The following is a 23,380-nucleotide window of genomic DNA, read 5'->3' on the forward strand; positions in this document are numbered from 1 at the left end:
CCAGCATGACATCACAGGACACTGCTTCCTCCCCACTGAAGTGGTACCTATGTATCTACTCACATTATATGCTTTCCAATTGCTAGGTTGACAAGAGCTAGGGACAAGGCAGCTCTTCCTGTTGCACAGCTTTGAATTGCCAATCTTTCAATCGACAGCCCACTGCGATACCATGTCCCCAAGTCTTTATATGTAGAGACATGTATAATTCCATAAGGGCATTCAGATAAGAGGCATTCAAAACAGTTCTAATGTAATTACACTTTTTCAGTTTAAGCAAGCTACTATAGACATACACAGACATTCCCAGGTTTCTGCTGTGCTGCAAATTACCTCATAGCATTTGTTCTCTTTCTTCCCTGGTCAGTCTTGGTATTTAATGGAACGCAATGATCAGAAATAGCAAATCATTCCAGGAAGACCACAAGACATTGTGTAGGTCTGTCACGTGCCCATCAATTAAATGTTGAAATATGCTAGAGAATGCCAGTTTCTCTTGACTCAGCCTTGATTTATGGGGAGATGGCTCTCATTTACCCCCCTCTTCTCTTCTAAAATCTTCTTTAGAGAGTAAAGTACTGGCTTTAAAGATGATGTCAATGTCTTATATGGGTTTTAAGAAAAGGCTTTGAACTGCTATATTTGAACCTGGTTTCTTTGTGAACAGAATGGAAAATGCACATCTTTTCAAGCCTTTTGGTCACTTTTTTGTAAGCTCATGTAGACCAATTTTAGGCTAATACACCTACTAGTTTTAAATATTCCAGTAGGTGTCACTGGGATTTTAAGTCTAAGGATTTTTTTAAAAATTAAAAAATTAAACGTAATACTTCCCATCTTCCTGGCACACGTAATATAGTTATTTCAATCCAAAATATTTTAAATAAAAATTGCTTTCGTGTTTTAACCATGTACAGTCTCAGCTTCTCTCTTTCTCGTTCAACCCATTTAATCTCCCTTCATAAGACTACTAAATATTTATCATTCTCTCAGTACCTTAATGCAAAATAGTTTGTCCTGGCTCTCTCACAGCATTCCCCTGCTAAATGCTCACTGACTGACTGCTTAACAGTTTGTTCTAAATGTTTCCAAGTATCAGTGTCAGGTGAGTAATTGCCTGGATCCTCTCTCTTCCTCTTTTGCTGTTGATTTTTAACGTTATTGTGATTAAATGTACAGAAACCACTTTACCGCTTGTATAGCACTACTATTGTCATTCTCAATACCCCTTTCAATAACAACAAAAAGCAGACCCAAAACAATGGACGAAAGCATTATCAGTATACCTATACAACTTGTGAACAAAAGTCACACTTTATAGGTGTGCTCCAATGACACTACCTATAACCTTCCAAACTTTGGGGATTAAGGCCATTCTACATAAGATGGGAACAGCACAAAGCAAAAGTCACATTCACACTTGTCCTACCATGCAAAGCAGCAGAGTTTTGAAGCAGGGAGGAAGGAGACTAAGGGGCTACCAAGGTATCTAATATCTTGGCAGTGCCAGTTTCTAGCCCTCCTTGTCCCTTGGAAATCCCCTTTCTTAAAGGTTGTCTTTAGGACTTCAGAGAAGCATCTGATGCAGTTCTTTCTGTACCAGCTGTAAGAAAGGGAGGGTGGTCTGACAGCAAATTCCTAGTTTCCAGTTGGAGCTATTTTCTGATCTCAGAGATGGGAATCCAAATGGCCCTCTAGATCTGGGGAACTTATGATTGCTCTCTTGTTCCTTTTTCCATGCCTGTGGTTAACCTGCAAGGGGTATACAGCTGTTCTCTGAGGTACTATTAAATAAATAAATGAAATGCCAAACTATAACAAATGGAATAATTTGTTCTTTGTAAGGTCTAAGTTGGTGGGTTACAAGGTTTCCACAAAATTGCTCTGTTAACTTTCCAGTGTCTCAGAAAGATGAAATTAGTTATCCGCAATAAGAATAGGGGAAGTTACTTGTGCTGCACTGCATTATTCTTTCCCCATTTTAAGCTGGAAACAACACTTGCCTGCTTTTTTTCAAGAATTTCCCAAAATTACAGTTAGCTATTCAGAGATAGGAAAGGCAAGATCCTTTAGCAATTTGTCAGACACGGAAGCCTTGAATTATTTAGAATAGCAAGGCACTCCCAGACTTTCTTCCTAATGAAATACAGCACATTCTGAATACAAACAACATGAAGGTAAGTATGTCAACTGTTAACTAACCTTTTTGGAGGTTAGTTTGAATTATTCAAAACTATTAAATAAACTGCCGCCTTTTAGAATATATAGCTTTATAGTGACGCTTGAAATACACATGTTTTTGTCTTAGGACTAAACTAGTTATTATTTGCCATCAAGGAATCTCCAAATTATGGTGACCATATGAACGACTATCCTCCAAATTTTCCCATCATTGTTAGTTTTGCTCAACATTTGTAAACTCAAGGATGTGGCTTAAGTACACAGAGGGTAGCTGATCCTCAACAGTTTTTTAATTGCAAAGCAAGCATGTGGGACCTCAATCCAGATGGGACTACTGTATATAGATAGGGAAGTTGAGCTACCATCTCACACTAAAATACCCTAAAATTCTCCTACATTTTTATTCCAACAGGAGCTAAATAAAGAAGTGTGGGAGGAAATTCCTTCAGCCCAAACTGCATTTTTTTTTCTTTTAGCCCATGTAGGGGACAAACTTAGGGGGAAGTGGCTGTGGCCTATGCGCAGAGGTCCAACCTAGACTGGAGCCCTGAATGCATAACTCAAGCTTTTAAACATTGTGAGATCAACTGTACACTGAATATTTAACCAAGTGTCTAGCTTAGCCCTTAGTACTGCACATGTGGAAGAAATGAGCTAAGAATGACTGATGCAGTCTTTCAGCAGCTTTGAATTTCTAACCACTGCTGATATCATAGCAAACCACAGCACGTAGGACATAGTCTCCTTTCTCCTGCTATGCAATAGAGTTATTTGAGGCGACACAGCTGAAGTTTATGTAGAAGTCTGGCACACATAAAGGAAAACATCAGCAGGAAATTATCGTTTATATCAGCATTTCTTTGCTAGTTTTATAAATCACTTTATGTTCACTGTAAACACAAAGTAATTTACAGTGCTTAACATACTAGCATGCACTGACATTTTTATTGACGATACAAAAGAAAATCAAACACATCCCTTAGTCTTCATTTTAGATGACCTTCTTTAAAAGTCCAAGTGATGCCAAAAGCACTAGAAATGAATTTCTTTAAGCAGACCATCAAAGGAAATTATGAGAATAATTATATTTCCAAATAACACTGACTCAATGGCAGTGTGAAGGAAAAAAGACTTAAGCATATCTAGATAGCAGCTACTAATATTGCTGAGAAGAAGTATAATACCTTATAATGAATGAAAAGTGCACATTACCTTTACAATTAACCCTTTGGAATCAACCATCCATATCTTTGTGATAGCTTCTTCTTTAGGTGTTCCTTCCTTTTCCATGGCCATAACAATCAGATTGGCTATCCCTAGAGCTGCCTTAACATGGTAAAAAAAGAAAAGAAAATTAGTCCATGACACTGAAGAGGTAATTCAAATTATTTTGGTGCCTCTTAGCCACAACAATAAGATGACTTGAAGGAATACACAGATGTAATTATTATTTCACAATACAGTACTGATAAGAACTATGCTGTCACACATATCTGGCAGTGGTTCTGCATTGTACAAACATTATTCCATCACTTCAGTGCATCCCCTCAGATATACCAATCAAATATTTTTTCCACTCTAGCCTCTACGTATCACAGGAAAAGGAACCTAAGTCAAGCTAACATAGTAGCAGTAAGTTCTCTGATTGCTATGACCAGCTTATTCAGTCAAGTTTTTCCACTTTTCCATGAGAAACCCTGCACAACCCAGCTGAGCGGACCATATGTTTTACAGAAACATCAATACAACACAATCACATATTTATTTTATTTCAGAAATATACCCTCCTGAGTTCTTTGGGACCTTTCTCTGTGCTGGAGTAGGGCATAGACTGGCATAGCTACAACAAATAAAAACATGTGCACATTCTAACTTTATTGAGAACACTCAATAGGTCACACGGACGAGTTTCTTGTTAGTATACGGGCAGCCCACTGTTTCATATTTTGCTTACTCTGTTCTAACACTGCTTCTGATTGGCTCACATGATCTTATAACATCAAGAAATCACAAACACACAAACACACACTTAAATCCATGTGGTAATGAAACTTCCCTGTGCTCCTTTTCCTGTTGCAGCCGCTCATATACCCCAAATCCACTGCAGAAGCCCTCCCAACCATCAGGAAATTTGTGGGACTCAAGAAGAGCCATGAGGTCAGCAAAATCTTTCCAGAAATAATTTCTGTTCTGCTGACAGACACCACACAAATCCATATGAACTAACTTGTTTGTACAATGTCTAAGAGTGTCTGCTAAAGAACGATTCATAAAAACTTTAAGTAAATAAACACATAAATAAACATAAACTTGATGTACAAAAGCCTCAGTATTTTCCTCATAATGAATTTGTAGGCTAGAACAAGCTCCTCTGGAAGAAGATAAAGCATGTCAAACACCCCAAGCATGGTCCTAACTTCAACCAAAATAACGTGCTTACCTGCAGCTACTGACAGTCTTTGCGAAGAAATATGGGTTGCTTTAGTGCAAACCACTAACAGAAAGTACCCTAGTGTATTAAATGTTCCAGGTCTGTTTATTTATGTGGTAACTAACTGCAGTCTATCTGAGCCCAAGAATAAGTTACCTCTCAGAGACATGCTAGAAAGTAATAATAGGGTTAATTATAACACAGAAAGCTGCACTGGGCAAGAAATAAATGTCTTCAAACAAATATTCTGGAATAATTGTGTCATGGCACCCAACATAAGTCCTCCCCTGAAATTCTGAACAGAAGATCTGAAATGTAAACACTTTTTTTTTAAAGGCCCAAGAATCCAAAGAATGAAAAAAAAAGACTACAATTTCACTAGACATAAACAATGTTTGAAAATTCCATTAAAGCCATAAAAGGTCTCAGTCTATTCACTGACAGAAGTGGCATCTATGTATGCACATTTAACAGTATGGTTCAAAGGAAGCAACTCGTCTTGTTCCTATTTCTCATGCTCTTGTAGTTTATAAAAACTTCGCAGATAGGGAAATGGAAAGCATGACAAAGCTCTTCAGAGGCTGCAGACAGGAAGGGTCCAAAAAGAATGCAAATAAGTAGGTTCAGGGACCCCTAATATTCAGGTCCACACAGAAAATGAAAGGAGTTAAGGCAAGGGAGAAAGGGAACGATACACCCAACTGAATGCAGAATTCCAGAGAATAGCTAGAAGAGATAAGAAGGCCTTCTTAAATGAACAGTGCAAAGAAATAGAGGAAAACAATAGAATGGGAAAGACTAGAGATTCTTCAAGAACAAGGTAGATATCAAGGGAACAGTTCTTGTAAAGATGGGCATGATAAAGGACAAAAATGGCAGGGACCTAACAGAGGCAGAAGAGATTAAGAAGAGGTGGCAAGATTACAAGGAAGAACTATACAAAAAAGACCTTAATATCCCTGATAAACACAATGGTGTTATCACTGACCTCAAGCTGGACATCCTGGAGTATGAAGTCAAATGGGCCTTAGGAAGTCTTGGTAAAAACAAAGCTAATGGAGGAGACAGTATTCCAGCTGAGCTATTCAAAATCCTAAAAGATGATGCAATTGAAATGCTACACTCAATATGCCAGCAAATTTGGAAAACTCAGCAGTGGCCACAGAGTTGGAAAAGATCAGTTTACATTCCAATCCCAAAGAAAGGAAATGCCAAAGAATGTTCAAATTACCGCACCATTGCACTCATTTGACATGCTAGCAAAGTTATGCTCAAAATCCTACAAACTAAGCTTCAACAGTATGTGGACTGAGAACTACTAGAACTACAAGTGGGTTTTCGCAGAGGCAGAGGAACAAGAGATTAAATGTAATGGATGAAGGAGAAAGCTAGGGAGTATCAGAAAAAAACCTACTTTTGCTTCATCGACCATTCAAAAGCCTCTGATTGTGTGCATCACAACGAATTGTGGCAAGTTCTTAAAGAGATGGAAGTACCAGACCATCTTATTTGTCCCCTGAGAAACCTGTATGCGGGTCAAGAAGCAACAGTAAGAACTGGACATGGAACCACTGATTGGTTCAAAATTGGGAAAGGAGTATGGCAAGGCTGTATATTGTCCAGCTGTCTATTTAACTTATATGCAGAGCACATCATGAGAAAGGCGGGGCTAGATGAATCACAAGTTGGAATTAAGATTGCCAGGAGAAATATCAACAACCTCAGATATGCAGATGATACCACTCTCATGGCAGAAAGTGAAGAGGAACTAAAGAGCTTCTTTCTAAGGGTGAAAGAGGAGAGTGCAAAAGTTGGCTTGAAACTCAACATTAAGAAAACTAAGGTCCTATCAAGGTCCTATCACAATAGATGGGGAAGAATTTGAAGTAGTGAGAGATTTTGTCTTCTTGGACTCCAAGATCACCACAGACGATGACTGGAGCCAAGAAGTTAAAAGATGCTTGCTCCTTGGGAGGAAAGCTATGGCAAATCTAGACCGCATACTAAACAGCAGAGACATCACCCTGCCAACAAAAGTGCGTATAGTCAAGGCTATGGTTTTCCCAGTTGTAATGTATGGCTGTGAAAGCTGGACCATAAGGAAGGCAGAGCGCCGAAGAAATGAGGTCTTTAACTTGTGGTGCTGGAGAAGACTCCTGCGAGTCCCTTGGACTGCAAGGAGATCAAATCAGTCAGTCTTAGAGGAGATCAACCCTGACTGCTTGTTAAAAGGCCAGATACTGAAGATGAAACTCAAATACTTTGGGCACCTAATGAGATGGAAGGGTTAATTGGAAAAGACTCTGATGCTGGGAATAAAGGAAGGCAAAAGGAGAAGGGGATGGCAGAAGTTGAGGTGGCTGGATGGGGTCACTGGGGAGGTGGGTGTGGGCTTGGGTAGACTCCGGGGGATGGTAGCGGACAGAAAAACCTGGAGGAATGTTGTCCATGGGGTCACAAAGTGTCAAACACGACTTTGTAAGTGAACAACAAATGCTCACAGACATCTGGGCAGAGAAGAAAACAAGAATTCTAATGATCAATAACTGAACAAAATAATCTGAATATGAGCACTGTACCTAGAATACAAGTAGAGAGTGTCCCAAGAGTGTAATATGGTTTTTCAGTCTTTCCATTCTCTATTAAGCAGATGCTGTACTACTAATTACAATACCCCAGAAAAAGGGTTGTGGTTGTTATTTTGAAAATGATCTTCATTAAGTATACAAAGTACTGGAAAATCTTTCAGCCCACAACCTGAAATATTATGATTGTCACAGCAACTAATCTGTAACAAGAAAATGAACTGGCATGGAGCCTTCTATGTTCCATGCACTGGCCAGACATTTGTTTATCTAGCCTTCATGGATCTCAAGGTGGCAGACAGAGGCACTGCTCAAGCACAGATTTGCTTAGCTTCAAAAAGGTTGCTATTTCAGATGCTTTCAGTCTTGGTGAATTGATTTAATGAAGTTATATTTTTCACATATTTGCTCATGATAATAAGAGGACAGAAAATAACTGGACAATAGATATAATACAATGTTATACCTCTCCTGCTCCCTGGAACAGTATTGTGTGGTCTGACAGTTTGTTGTCAGTAATCTGGAGAGCAGCAAGGAGACCAGCAACAGCGACAGATGCTGTTCCTGAAAAAAAATGAACAATGAAGTCATTTTATTAAATTTGAAATTAACTTGTATAATCACTAGGGGTGAACAGTAACTTTAGAAACAAAAATCTGTTCTTGATGGCTCCATTCTCTTCTGTAATTAACTGCAGCATATGAGCACTCATCCTGCCTTAATTTTTTAAAGTCAAAATGTAGCAAACTTTAATGTTTGTTTCAATATATTAGGTCAGTGCACTAACAATCTGCTATTATACGAAGGGTGTTCAATGTATTCTCGGTATCAGGTTATTTGCTATTGATGTGGGTAATTTAATTATTTCATTAGCTAATGACACTGAGGGTTTACATGCAAAATTTCAAATAAGCGTGATCATTAGTTCCCTAGTAATCCTCAGTGAAAGACGACCATAATGACTGATGCGACAATGTTGAAGAAAATCGAGCATCGCGCTGTGATTAAGTTCCTTACAAAACAAGGAAAAAGTCAAAAAATCATTCACAAAGAGATGGTGGCCGTTTAACAGGACTCTGCACCTTCATTATCTACTGTTCAAAAGTGGTCAAGTGAATTTAAAAGGGGCAGAGAAAGCATTGAAGACGACCCTCGCTCGGGCAGGCCGGTTACTGCCACTATGAAAGAAAATGTGAAAAAAATTGAGAAACTTGTATTGGAAGATGCCCAAATAAAAAATCAAAATGTTAGCAGAGATGACAAACCTATCTGTTGGTACCATATTTACTATTTTTCATGACCATCTTAACCTTTCAAAGGTCTGTGCAAGATGGGTGCCACGAATGCTCATGGTGCCTCAGAAACAAGTGCAAGTTGAGTGCTGTAGGAAATTTTTAGAGCTCTGTGGTGAAGATCCATGGAGTATTTTCGACCGGATTGTTACTGGAGATGAAATGGCTTCATCACTATGACCCTGAAAGTAAGCAGGAGTCCATGCAGTGGCATAAAAAAGGTGCTGACCCTCTGAAGAAATTCAAAGTCACTCCATCAGCCGGAAAAATCATGGCCACAGTGTTTTGGGATTCAAAGGGAATTTTATTGATCGAGTACACGAAAAAGGTGAAACCATAAATGCAGCATCTTACACAACCACTCTGCGTAATTTAAGAGAAGCAATTAAAGAAAAAAGGTGGGGAAAACTGACTGCAGGTGTGTTGCTTCTTCACGACAATGCACCCGTTCACATGGGGCATGTTTCGAAGGCTGCTTTGTGAGACTGTGGTTTCGAAGAAATAAACTACCCACCCTAGAGCCCGGACCTGGCCCCCAGTGACTACTACCTATTCCTGAATTTAAAAAGATCTTCATGGAAAGCGATTTTCCAAAGATGAAGAGTTCAAGGCGGCAATTAATGCATTTTAGACAAGGAGGAAGGGTATTTTTTACAGGGAATTGAAAAGTTAATTTCTAGATGTAATAAGTGTATTGAAGTTATGGAGGATTACATTGAAAAATAAAAATTATTTCAATTTATTATTTCTTTTTCTTTGTGCTGATACCGAGAATACATTGAACGCCCCTCGTACATTATGCTTCCCTTTAAAGACTCACTTAACAGTTGCTGGTTTCCTTTGGGCACAATGCAAGTTACCTTAAATAGCTAAAGAATTATTGTAATGGCACTGAAATGTTAATCTGATCCTACTGCGTAAAGGAATATTATACAGGTTGGCATAATGGAATATAAAGAATGCTAAACATCTACTGAAAATATTACATCTGCAAATTTACCGTATGTTTCAGTTTGGATAAGTCCTTAAAACGATAGTAACTCCATTATGAAGAGGACTCTTATAATTGAAATAATTGAAAAAAAATCATACTGTTTTGCTAAGAATTAAGGATGAAGTAACTGATAACTGAATATGAATGTTTTTAATCTTTTATGCAAAGCAAATGTCAACTGATAGGTATAGTTTGATTAATACTTTACTGGTTACATATTATTCCAACAAGGCTCATGTCTACATCAAAAAACAACCAGGACACAACTTAATATGTCTATTAAAAAAGGCTATGCAGCTAAGCATTGTTTAAGAGGAGGAGTTGTATAAACCACATGTCAGAAAGAAATGAGACTTCACCCTCATTCTTTTCATGCTAGAAAACAGGGCAAGGAAAGGAGGTGGCAATGAAGCTAAGCTAGTCTCCACCAAAAAGCAGCCTACAGCAGCAAATTTCTTTCCAATTACAGAAGGAATTCTGTGACCAATTTGCTATACATTTTGAAAATAAAATCATGCACACCCAGGCTGCCTCAGGTGCTGCAGTTTTGACAATTCTATATGGGTGGCACTAGAATACTATCTAGTCATGTTGTTATAGATACTTTTCAGCTTGTACAGCCTGAGTGCATAGACAATTGCCTAGTTTTAGGCCTAGCGCACGTCCCTTGATCCTTGTCCATTCTGACTAATGAAATCTTCTAAAGCAGATTTAGAGATATGGACCTTGGAGGTCATTAACCCTTCTCTGAGAGATTGTATGGTTTCTATTACTTGAAGGAGGCAGCAGTGGTTCCTTTATTAAAGGCACCCATTAGATCCAAAGCTATAAGATAATTATCACCTAGTGACTAATCTTACATTCTTTTTGCAAACTGAAGCAACAATTTTCCAGCTGCAGATTACATTGGAAAATGCCTGTTACTTAGATCTATGTCAATCTTGTTTTGAAGTGCTTCTGGATGAAAACAGCTTTGGTTTTGCTTACTTATAGGGGTGAGGGGAGGGCCTGTTGCTTTCTTGGAAGCATCCAGTCCCATTAACCACATTATCCATTCTGTCTCATTCTCCAGAAAGCATGGCAGGAGTCACCATAAAGCTTTTTTACCACATTATTTCCCTTTGTGAGCTCACGACCTTCTCAGAGGCAATAAAAATATACAAATTTAGACTGTCAAGGAACCTATGGTTGCCTCTCTGGGCCATGAGCCAAGTGATCAATCCCTCTGAATACAGTTGTCACTGACAGTTTCAACCTATACTCCTGTTTCCATAGAACCGTGTGATCTGTTGTCTCCTGCAAATGCTATAAGAAACTTTCCAGGATTATATACAGGGGAGTGGCATCTCTGAATCTCTATCCAATCCTTAGTCCTGGCAGGGAAACCTGCCCTTCAGCTTGTGACTTCATCTGCCTGGGTGTTTCTGTCCTAAACTCTTTTACTGACAGCAGACCCAGGGAGACCTCTAAACACCCTTCTCCCACAGAGTCCTTTTCCTTGCCTTGATGATGTCCATGACTAATCAGTAGGTATCTTTGTCCAGGTCAAGTCTTCCAGCTGAAAAGTATTAGCCATATGAACCTCCAGTGTCTCCTCACTCCCTGTTCACACCTGGCAGTGATAAGCCATGCTGAGCTAAATTACTGGAACTCCAATTACCCCTAGCAGAGCCAAATGCTACCCCCTCCTCCTCTGAGCCTGAAGCTCTGCCTGAGGTGGAAGCTATGGCTGCACTGGGGCACAGTATCCTCAGTGGTTTATTCCAGAAAGTATCCACAACATGCTTCTGTGTGGCACGGTGTAACAGTTACTTCAATCTTTTCTGGAAGGTCATTAGCTTAGCAGGATCATGGCAGGATCCCTCCCCATAATCCTGATGAAAATCTCCTATGCATTGGCTATTGAGTAGTATAGAAATAATACTAATACTATAAAATTGCTGTTGCTGTTGTTAAAACTCCTAAGGCGTTTTAAGTACCATGAAGTTCCGTATATAATTTGGACCTTATCAGTTTTTGATGTAATTAAACTAAAAGTTGTGGATAAAATAAGTGCAAACAATAGCTTCTTGACGTGTAACAAGCAATGTATAATAAGCAAATTATGATTCTTTTATGAGACACTCATCCATCTAGCTATTACAGAAATTTTCATTGCAAGTACCCACTCTTCTTCAGGTAGTCTTATCACCTGCATGCTATAGAAGACAGGTGTAAATACCAAAATGTAGCTACAAAAGTATTTCACTGTTTAAGCAGCAGGAGACCAAAGAATTTAACATTTGCAGTTTAAAAAAAAAGCCAAATTCAGATGATTTAATAAGATTTTTATTAATATTTAAAACAAAGATTTCCATACAAGAGTGGCTTGAAATGTTGAAAGCTAGAAGAAATGTATGAGTAATAATCCAGGTAAGACTTGCAGTACCAGTACATATATTTTAAAAATAAAATATAAAGTAAACCCCCAAAATTACAATGACACCAAAGTGGCATTATACCAGTATCACAGGCAGTTACACAATCATCAAATTAGTAAAGGCTCTATGTATATAACCTCTGACATTCTGTCAAGCTGTACTGAGTAGCCTGTGTGTGCAAGAAGCTGATTTCATTACCTTGAATGTCATCATTGAAAGTGCAGTACAGGTTGCGATATTTATTCAGGAGGCGGAATGCATTTATGTTAGCAAAATCCTCAAATTGAATGAGGCAGTTTCTGCCATACCTAGGGGTAGAAAACATCTTACATTTAAAAGCAGAAAGGATGAAAATAAATTACATTAAGTACATAACATACTGACCACCTACTTACCAAGCCGCAAACGTTTCTTGCTGACTTTCAAGCAATACAGCAGCATTACAACAGACTTATGATTTCAGAACTTCTCAGGCATTTATGACATTATTCTGAATAAAAGGTAAAGGTTTCCCCATGACATTAAAGTCCAGTCATTTCTGACTCTTGGGGGCAGTGCTCATCTCAGTTTCCTAGCCAAGGGAGCCAGCATTTGCCTGTAGACAGTTTCTGTGGTCATGTGGCCAGCATGACTAAACACCGAAGAACATGGAATGCTGTTACCTTCCCACCGAAGTGGTATCCTTTTATCTACTTGCATTTGTATGCTTTCGAACTGCAAGGATGGCAGGAGCTGGGACAGAGCAACAGGAGCTCACCCTGTCTGAGGATTTCAACTGTCGACCTTTTGATCCACCAGCCCAGCGGCTCAGTGTTTTAACCCACTGAACCACCACATCCCTTTCTGAAAACTCAGTTACTAAACAATGCACCATCAGTGCAGCCTACGATTTCAGATTTAGAGTACAAATAGATGGTTTGCACCTTGATCTTAGACTAGACTGGTGTTTCCCAATTTTCATAAGATTGTTCTCTTAAATTAAGAATACTTATGTCATTCCCTTCTACTGGAAACAAAGCATCATCTACCCAATTCATTAAAAAGGCAATTATCACCCTATTATCCTTCTACATATATCCTCTAACCCAGTGGTGGCAAACCCATGGCATGCATGCCACAGCAGGAACACAGAGTCCTCTCTATTGGCACACGAGCCAAGTCACCCCAGCATCGCCCCAGCAGCCGAGCATCGGATAACAGCACACATAGGGGCCATGCGCATGCTCGGAAAGGAGTAGCAGCGCCAGGCGATGATGTCACAAGCCGCGACCCATTAGCCGTGACTCATCCAAACTTTCGCATGGCCGGTCAGTGCACTGCCAAGGATATATATATATTTGCTTGGACTAGCTGTGAGGTGTTTTTTCGAAACTAAAACCTCAGTTTTCAGGTTTTATTGTAGCGTTGGCACTTTCCGATAAATACGTGGGTTTTGGGTTGCAGTTTGGGCATTTGGTCTCTAAAAGGTTCACCATCACTGCTCTAACCTATACACTTATCATCTCTTAAATAAGCCAGACTCTTATCCATAATGGGCAGGTTTTCATAAGGGTCATAATGAAAAAGACCAGGGGTCCTCAAACTTTTTCAACAGGGGGCCAGTTGAAATGTGCTGGCGATAGTGGGGCCACCAAGGTGGTGCAGGCAGAGGGCGTGGGCCGGAGCAGAGGGTGCGCCAGGTGTAGCAAGGCAAGGGCGGCTGTGTGCAGAGATTGTTTTCTCCAAGCAAGTCCAAACCGATCTCCTTGCGAACAAGCTGACACATGACGAGGCACTGGCTTGCTCGCAAGATCGAGCGCCCAGCGGCGGCTTGCTTGCAAGGAGATCCTTTTCTCCAAGCGAGTCCAAAATGATCTCCTTGCAAAACCTCTATGGCAGGCTGGATAAATGGGCATGGTGGGCCAGATCCAGCCAATGGGGTGTAGATTGAGGACCAATTCAATAGACCATTGTACTATTTTGAATGGTATGCAGAAGTATACCAACTGACTTGAAAATGTCTTTATGTTGCATTGATTGACCTAGCATAAGCTTTGTTTCTGTCGATAGATCCAGTCTATGGAAAAAGCTCTGGAGGACTATAGATAGATGACTACTCAGATAATTGATCTAACTGCACTCTAATCTTACAGATAGGGTAAGAGTGAGCCACCATGGACCTCTTCTGTTAAACGGAGGTATTAAACAGGGCTTTCTGTTGGACATAGTAATGGTATTGTTCAGCTTATGAAGTCACAGAGATTTTTTTCTCCCTCACTCAGTGGGTATAAAATTTCTATCATATTGTATGCTGATGATATGACACTTGTATCCTACACTCAGATAGGTCTTAGAACAATGTTCGCTAGAATGGTTGATTACTATGATAAAGCTGAGGATTAACTATAATAAAAGAAAGGTCGCAGTCTTCAATAGGAATAGAGCTAAGCACAAGTAGACAATGAATACACAGCAAATAGAACAATGCTCATTTTTGAAATATTTGGGTGTTTCTTTCCTGCAAGATAAATCTAAATACAGTATTAACAGCTGCCCATTGGGAATTATTTTGAGTTTTTTCCTTTTCTAGGGGAGACCAATTAATAGGCTCTTCACTTAAAACACTTCACAGAAAAGTGACTGTTCAGTTGCTGTATAGGGTAGAAATCTGGGATTGGAATAAGAAAGCTCTTGTCCAGCTGGCATTAAAAAACAGTATAAAAACAACAAACAACAAGGACATCAACTTAAAATTAGTGATATGCTTTTAACTGAAATGCACTGTGCAAGTCAGCATTTTACCACAAAAGCACTTAATCAAATACATTCTTCTTAGGAAAATGCCTAGCAGACACTGCTGTGAAGCAGAATTACAGCAGTCCTGAACATAAACATCTGCAAAACAAAGGGAACAACTGGAACCATAGATTGTGAGATGAATGGGAAAGATGCCACAGTGTTAAACAGATTTTGTGTATGATATACAGCAGATGAATCATGCTGCCCTTATTCAGCAAGGAACTATCAACACATGGAAACCATTTTCTGGACATGGATTTCCCCTTTTACATGTACAGAAGTCTGTGAGGATGAAAAAAAATTGTGTTAGTCATTAAGAGGGGTTCCTGGTACAGTAAGCAATTGCAGACCTTCTGCTCTGCTCTAAACAAATCACACTTTGCAATCTCTCCAATGAAAAAGTGAAATGCAGTCCAAGCACCCTCTTTCCCAGCTGTTTGCCTAGGTAGCGCTTGTGGCTCTATGAACTGAAGCAGATGTTTAAATGCATGATTTCAGAACACACAACCTAGGAAAAATTGAACCGATCAGATTTCAGAATAATACTGAAAACTGTTTATACAAAGTTTGCAAAAGCCACTGCCACGAGGAATCGTAAAGGTAAACAATTGAAGAAATATTTGTACATTTAACTGGATAAAGAAATGATTCATCAAATGGTGTAACCCTTTCATGCTTTAGGGCAATAGGCAACTTTTACCTGAAGGGATTAAGGAGTAATTTCCTCAACAAAATAGCTTTTAAAAACACTTTTACAGTTTCTTATACCTTAAGAATCTGGTAACTGCTCCAGGATGCTATCACAGATAGATCATTGATTTAATTCACCCCCTGTAGGCAAACATGTTAGAAAATCACCACTTATACTGGTCATTATTGATTCTACTGATTGGATTAAAAAGATAATTGTTCTTGTTAATTACCCATACACCAAAAATCACTTTCTTTTTATACAAAAATAGGGTTTGAGGGAATTTAGACTCACTTCCCAGCATGATCCTTAGCTTTTATAGTTTCCCCAATTTAGTCTTCAAGGACACACAACTTTTATCCTTTTATCCTGAGCCTCCTCAGATTTGTACATGGCTAAATTGCACACACAGCCTAGGGAATCAGAGTTTGACATGTAATTGTCAAACATTATGGCTCCTTTAAAAAGGAGGTTTCAACTGGGACACACTAAGAGGAATGTCCAGTCCAAATCCAACCAATTCCTACTCCTTTACATTCTTGCAGGTACTATAGCAAGTGAGGACAGCAAGCCACATGCTCCAGGGTCTCCTCTGAAGAAGGCCTAGGAGAAACCAGCTCATCCCCAACCTGAAACAGACTGGAACCAGGATGGGGTGGGTAGTAAGCTAACTTCAACCAGCTGGCTGAAACTCCTTCCTCAGCCCCACTGGCCCAAAACAGCAACCAGGGATGCAACTGGTGGTGGCAAGGAAGAAAAGCAAGCTTCAGACAGCTGGGTGAAGCTTGCTTCTTTTTCCTGCCACTCGCCTGCCATTTCAGACCTTCTTGACCTGAAACAGTAGATGCGGGGACACATGTGGCAGTAGCGCTGCTCTTCACTGCCCACTGCCTTCTCAAGTCCTAAGTGGAGCTTGCGGCAGCAACATGCTGTGGGGACTGGGAAAGCTGCTGACAGCTGCCAAAGTTGTTGCGGCTGTCATCAGAGCCACCTGGCAAGATTGGCAAGTGTTTCTGCCACTCTTGCCAAGCAATGCTGTAGATCCTGGGGATCCCCTTGGGCTTGTTATGTCACCCAGGGGTAGCTACAAAATTTTACAAGAAGCCATGGCACAAAGACAGACAGCCATGCCTTCACAGACAAAAAGAACTCACTTTGCAGAGAGTGTGGCATTTGTGTTGTACAATCCCAGTTATTGTGTAAGGTTTGCTCCCACTAAACAATTTTTAAAAATTCAAACAGACCTTTGGTGTTTACGTGGGTCTGTTATTGGGTTGGTTACTATATTTACTCTGAATTGTGCTTTAATGTTTTTATTGTTTTCTCAAGTTTTATTTGCAATTATAATCTGTGTTGAGTTGCATTTTTCACGATAGAAAGATGCAGCACAAATCAAATTGAAAAATGTCACCATACCCATCATCAATTCTTCTTCTCAAAAGTATGGGAACGCAGCTACACTTATACCATTCCCAATATTACCTTGTAGGCATGGTGGAAACATGCAAGTATGGTATACGGGCTAGAATGTTCAAGAGATCCAGGTTCAAATTTTCATTTGCCATTTTGTCCTGCTGGACAAATTTCTCTCCTTTTTTCAGCCTCTGCTATTTAATAAGTTTCTTGAGGATAAAGTGTATGTGGTGGAATAAATGGAAATTTGCCAGCCTGAGCTACTTGGGCTGGGAAGTGTTGGGATGCTAATTAATATTAGTTTCCCATTGCTAACAGTGGGAGAATTAATTAAAAATCTGAACTCAGCCAGTGACCTATGACAGCTGATTAGAAATCTTTTGTTTTTTGATGAGTGTTAAAATGCTGCTTTTCCTAAATCAGTTTGTGATGTCAATGTAAAACCTACATTGTGCAGAACACTCAAATTACAGTAATTTCTCTCCTGTTTTTTATTTCATATTAAAAGCAATTACTTTGACATAAACCACAAAAGAAAAAGGATGAAATGTGATTTAAGCTGCTCATATGAAAATGCCCTTAGACTCTCGCCCTTCCTGAACTATGCAAGTCTATGCAACAAAAAGGCTTAAGAGTTTCATGGCAACTTAAAAGTTAAGTAGTTGAGTGTGGTTCCTTCATAGGAAACAGGACTTCTTTTTCAAAGGCATATATTTCAACACATCACCAAAATACAGATATATGCTTGTTAGCTTCGCTTTTGTAGGCACAATATCTAGTACCCAAAAATTAAAACAACAGCACAATGCTCTAGACCAGGGGTCACAAACTCGCGGCCCGTGGGCCAATTGCCAGGACAGGTGGGGCACGGGGGAGCGGCCCTGCAGCCTTCAAAGCGCCGGCAGCACCCGGGCCGGCCGCGGGATGAGCGGCCCATCACCACCACGGTGGTGGAATACTTGATGCGGTCCAGCCTCCCCCAGACTCTACTTCCAGCAGCCCCCAGGTAAGTTGAGTTTGAGACCCCTGCTCTAGACATAGTGTGTCTGCACCCAATATTTCCCCTTTGTTTGATCTACCAGCCAGTGGTAACTCTTGAGATTCCATATAAAGAATCACAGCTGTATGATAACACGGGGTAGCTGTTAAGAGTTTTTGGAACAGAATGGCAGACATGATTTAATACCATGAATCCAGAGTCAACATTCTGATTTTTTAAAAATTTAATATCCAGTACTTTCATTTCCAGATGTTTTCTAACTCTCAACTGCTGCCCTTTCATATCCTACTATATCTGAGACAGCTAAGAAAAAAAAAATCCATTAATTATGTAATAGCACTCTTTCAGAAACCCCTTATCCAATATATGATTGGTTGACTATATATTACAACTATAATCCTTGATATAGATTTAACATAGTGATTATTGTTGGCTAAATTAAGTAAAAAGAGAAAAGCAGACTTATTCTAAATATGAAAGCTTTTTAAAACGATTGCTTGAAAATTATACCATTATGATTGCATGTACTTCTAGGAAGCATGCTCAATTAATAATTTCAAAGCTCTCTAATAAGGTAGACTGATGATTAAAAGATAATTCTGTCAGTCATTTAGAACAGAGAGCTATAAAATTACATTTTAAAATCCATTATTTAAATAAAAATTACCAAAAAAGTGAGCATTGATATGGAAGTAATGGACATAGTGGTTAAATCATGCCCTTCAAAAGAATAACATCCACCGTGCAGTATGGGTATATATTAGAAATAGGTATATCAGCTAGTAGGATTTAATGCAAAAAGTGTCAGACTTTACAGGGTGGGCTTGCACAATGTGACAAGCAGGTCCCTGAAGTGGTGAATCAGGAATGTGAAAGAGTCTCCTAACACATTCATCACCTCCTGGCAGTGGGCACCTCTCCATAACCGAGTATAGACATACAGGGATGCTTGGCAGGAAGTATGAGCAGGCCTTTGGGAAAGAAGCCAGCTCAGAGGGCCATGAGCAGCAGATAGGCACACCCTTGAATATGGAAGATCAGGGCCACAGACAGGGCAGCCAGAGGAGGCATGCAGAAGGAAACTGCTCCCTCTGGAGAAGCCTCCACTCACAAATGCTCAGCAATCTGCATGTCCATCACTGTCCCAGAACTGGCTGAGGAGCAGACCCATGACACGTTTCAACATATGAATGACCTAGAAAACCAAAGGTAGGGCTGCTGCCCACCTAATCATGGTCTGATTGAGTACAAACTCCTCCAGCAACATTTGCACCTCTGCACAACCACCAGCCCCTTCATGGATCACTGCCTTGCTCTGACAAAGGGGCTTGCGTAGTGCAATGAAGCAATAAGCTATGCCATGCAGGGGCACCCAAGACAGATAGGTCATAGCAGAAAGCCCTGACAAAAGGTGTTCCACTGGAGAAGGAAATGGCAACCCACTCTTGCCATGAAAAACCCATGGACAGTACCAAAAGACAAAGAGATACAACCCATTCAACATCACAGTAGTCCAAGTCAACCACCAATGTGGAAGAGGCTGAAGTTGTCCAGTTCTATGTAGACCTACAACACCTGCTAGAACTCACACCAAAAAATGATGTCCTTATCATCATGGGGGATTGGAATGCTAAAGTAGGAAGTCAAAAGATAACTGGAATAACAGGCAAGTTTGGCCTTGGCATACAAAATGAAGCAGGGCACAGGCTGGAAGAATTTTGTCAAGAGAACATGCTGGTCATAGTAAACACTTTTCCAACTACCCAAGACTCTACACATGGACATCACCAGATGGTCAACACAGAAATCAGATGGACTATGTGCTCTGCAGCCAAAGATGGAGAAGCTCTATACAGTCAGTAAAAACAAGACTGTGGCTCAGATCATGAGCTTATTCTTGCAAAATTCAGGCTTAAACTGAAGGAAGTAGGGAAAACCACTGGAACACTCAGGTATGACCTAAATCATATTCCTGATGAATATACAGTAGAGGTGACAAATAGATTTAAGGAATTAGATCTGATGGACAGAGTGCCTGAAGAACTATGGACAGAGTTCTTAACACTGTACAAGAGGTAGCAACTAAAACCATCCCAAAGAAAAAGAAATGCAAGAAAGCAAAATGGCTGCCTGAGGATGCTTCACAAATAGCTCAGGAAAGAAGGGAAGCGAAAGGCAAGGGAGAAAGGGAAAGTATACCAAACTGAATGCAGAATTCCAGAGAATAGCGAGGAGAGATAAGATGGGCTTCTTAACTGAACAGTGCAAAGAAATAGAGGAAAACAAGAGAATGGAAAAGACTAGAGCCCTCTTCAAGAAAATTAGTGATATCAAGGGAACGTTTCATACAAAGATGGGCATGATAAAAAACAAAAATGGCAGAGACCTATCAGAGGCAGAAGAGATTAAGAAGAGGTGGCAAGATTACAAGGAAGAACTATACAAGAATGATCTTAATGTCCCTGATAACCACGATGGGGTGGTCGCTGACCTCGAGCCAGACCATCCTGGAATGTGAAGTCAAATGGGCCTTAGGAAGACTGAGCAACACCCAAGTTAGTGGAGGAGACTGTATTCCAGCTGAGCTATTCAAGATACTAAAAGATGATGCAATTAAAGTGCTACACTCAATATGCCAGCAAATTTGGAAAACTCAACAGTGGCCACAGGGTTGGAAAAAGCCAGTTTGTTTGTTTGTTTATTACAAGCTTTTGTATGCCATCCTTTATATAAATATCTCAGCACGGCTTTACATTCCAATTCCAAAAAAGGCAATGTCAAAGTATGTTCAAACTACCACACCATTGCACTCATTTCACATACTAGCAAAGTTATGCTCAAAATCCTACAAGCTAGTCTCCAGTAGTATGTGGACTGAGAACTCTCAGAAGTATAGGCAGGGTTTTGAAGAGGCAGAGGAACTATAGAGCAAATTGCCAACATATGCTAGATCATGGAGAAAACTAGGGAGTTCCAGAAAAACATCTACTTCTGCTTCATTGGCGACACTAAAGTCTTGATGTTGTGGAACAATTTCTGACAGAGATGGAAGCACCAGACCATCTTATTAGTCGCTTGAGAAACCTGTATGCAGGTCAAGAAGCAATAGCAAGAGCTGGACATGGAACAACTGGCTGGTTCAAACTTGGGAAAGGAGTACGGCAAGGCTGTATATTATTGTTCTGCCTATTTAACTTATAATGCAGAGCACATCATGCAAAAAGCCGGGCTAGATGAATCACAAGTCAGAATTAAGACTGCCGGGAGAAATATCAACAACCTCAGATTTGTAGATGATACCACTCTAATGGCAGAAAGTGAAGATGAAACTCTACATTAAGAAAACTAAGAGCATGGCATCTGGTCCTATCACTTCCTGGCAAATAGATGGGGAATAAATCAAAGTAGTGACAGATTTTATTTTCCTGGGCTCCAAGATCACCGCAGACGGTGACTGCAGCCAAGAAATTAAAAGACTCTTGCTCCGTGGGAGGAAAGCTATGGCAAATCTAGACAGCATACTAAAAAGCAGAGACATCACCCTGCCAACAAAAGTGTGTATAGTCAAGGCTATGGTTTTCGCAGTTGCAATGTATGGCTGTGAAAGCTGGACCATAAGGAAGGCCGAGCGCTGAAGAACTGAGGCTTTTGAATTGTGGTGCTGGACTCATGAGAGTCTCTTGGACTGCAAAGTGATCAAACCAGTCAATCTTAAAGGAAATCAATCCTGACTGCTCTTTAGAAGGCCAGATACAGAAGATGAAACTCAAATACTTTGGGCACTTAATGAGAAGGAACAACTCACTGGAGAAACCCTGATGCTGGGAACAATTGATGGCAAAAGGAGAAGGGGGCGGCAGAGGATGAGGTGGCTGGATGGGGTTTACTGGGGCAGTGGGTGTGGGCTTGGGTGGACTCTGAGGGATGGTGAAGGACAGGAGAGCCAGGAGGATTCATGATGGGTTGGGCATGACTTTGCGACTAAACAAAAAAACAGAACCATCAGACAGGTCACAACAACCCCTGACCTGTGCATGAGTACATCATGATAGTATCCATGGAGTCTATAGTCCAGCAGATCACAGCAGCACTGCAGACTACCATGCCTGCCACCTTCCACCAGCCCTGCTCACAGAGAGGGGCACTGCTGATGACAGTTAAGCAATCCTTCCCCTCCTACCTCTACGCTCACTTCCATTCCTATTCCTCTCTGTTTTCTACTCTTATACCTGTGTCTAGCATAAGGGGATGATTGTCTGTGCTATATACCAAGGCCATTCTTCCTAGAGAAGTTACAACTATCTTTCCTTCTCCAGGTTATAAAGATGCAGGTTGAGAAGGTGGTGGGCCGTGCATCTTCATCAGCTCCTAGCCATGGAGCAAGAACTGGGCCATATTGGACAGGCAGAATTCAAAGGCTTAAGACAGAAGCTGGCACAGATGTGATGTAAAAGCAGATAAGTCTCCATGGGCTGGGCTATCTGGGGCAGTTGCCAGCCTTTCTGTACATAAGCGATCCTTGGAAGATCTTCAGCGAGAAAAAGGTGGTGGGCAAGGCACAGGTGTGGATGAACATGCTTGGATGTAGACAAGGAGCACAGGCAAAAAGGGAGGCTTACGTGCTACTCTAGTCAGTAAGCAGTTGCTTCGACTGAAGGATGTGAAAACAAAAAGTGGGTGGCAGAGAACACGCCCAGAGAAACACATAGACCAGTGAGGGGGAGGCAGGCAATATAGGCAGGAGTGGTGCACCTTGGAATTGAATTTTGGCTGTGGTAGCTGATGGGATACCTGTCACCAATGGGAGGACTGTGGAAGAAAAAAACTATACAATACTTAGAAAATACTTTACAAAACACTTGGGAAATTTGAAGGGGCTGTCACACAAACTGTCAAAACAAAGATCACTAAAACTGGCTGTCAAGCCAGATATTTCAGTTTCTAACTTTTAAAATGCTAAAGGAACAAAAGTGCTACAACAAGCTGAAAGGGCTTGTGGTTGTTCTAGTTATCCCAAAGTCCAGTTGTACAAAGGTGGTGGCCTGCATAAGCTTGGCATGAGTGGCCAGGGACTTTTGCCACATTTACCAAGTGGCTTGGCTGGTCCTCCATACTACCTTGGGAGTTGCATGGCCAGATTTGAATGACATAACCACCCACAAATTAAGCCATGGGCTGTCAGGGTGGCTTCTTGCCCACAAACAAGCCACTCTGCGGGAAGGGTTTAGATTTTCAGAACACAACAACCCACTGTTGCTTGTTGCCTTGTTACCATTTGTGTAAATGCAGTCATGGCCCTGGATTACTCACTGATCAATTCTATGTATGCTTAGTCAGAAGTAAGTTCCACTACACTCAATGACTTGCATAAGTGCACAAACATTCCTCTGAGTTTCTTCAGTTCAAAAGATTTTCAATTCTTATGCCTTCCTTCTGTCCCTTATATTTCTAACTATGGCTACATTTGATACCTCAAATAATGTAAAATAAATAAAACTCATGCCATGTTGGGGGAGATCTATTCCCCAATAGTGTCTTCAGGATTTTTGCTATTTTTGTTATCTTTGTTCCTTTGTAAGGAAAATAAATGGTCTG

At 40.4% G+C, this 23,380-nt stretch overlaps 1 protein-coding gene across 1 annotated transcript in view; it reads right to left on the reverse strand.

Annotated features, from left to right (window-relative positions):
- ME1 (malic enzyme 1) overlaps positions 1 to 23,380 on the reverse strand; it is a 130,688-nt gene that overhangs the window by 23,414 nt on the left and 83,894 nt on the right. Inside the window, exons 7-9 of the mRNA XM_044421680.1 lie at positions 12,102 to 12,211; positions 7,664 to 7,761; positions 3,394 to 3,507 (exon numbers count right to left, since the gene is read on the reverse strand). Coding sequence (XP_044277615.1) covers positions 3,394 to 3,507; positions 7,664 to 7,761; positions 12,102 to 12,211 — 322 coding nt within the window. The remainder of the gene's footprint in view (positions 1 to 3,393; positions 3,508 to 7,663; positions 7,762 to 12,101; positions 12,212 to 23,380) is intronic.

Source organism: Varanus komodoensis, unplaced genomic scaffold (genome assembly GCF_004798865.1).
Source record: "Varanus komodoensis strain SLA01 unplaced genomic scaffold, ASM479886v1 scaffold12, whole genome shotgun sequence".
Taxonomy (NCBI): Eukaryota; Metazoa; Chordata; class Lepidosauria; order Squamata; family Varanidae; genus Varanus; species Varanus komodoensis.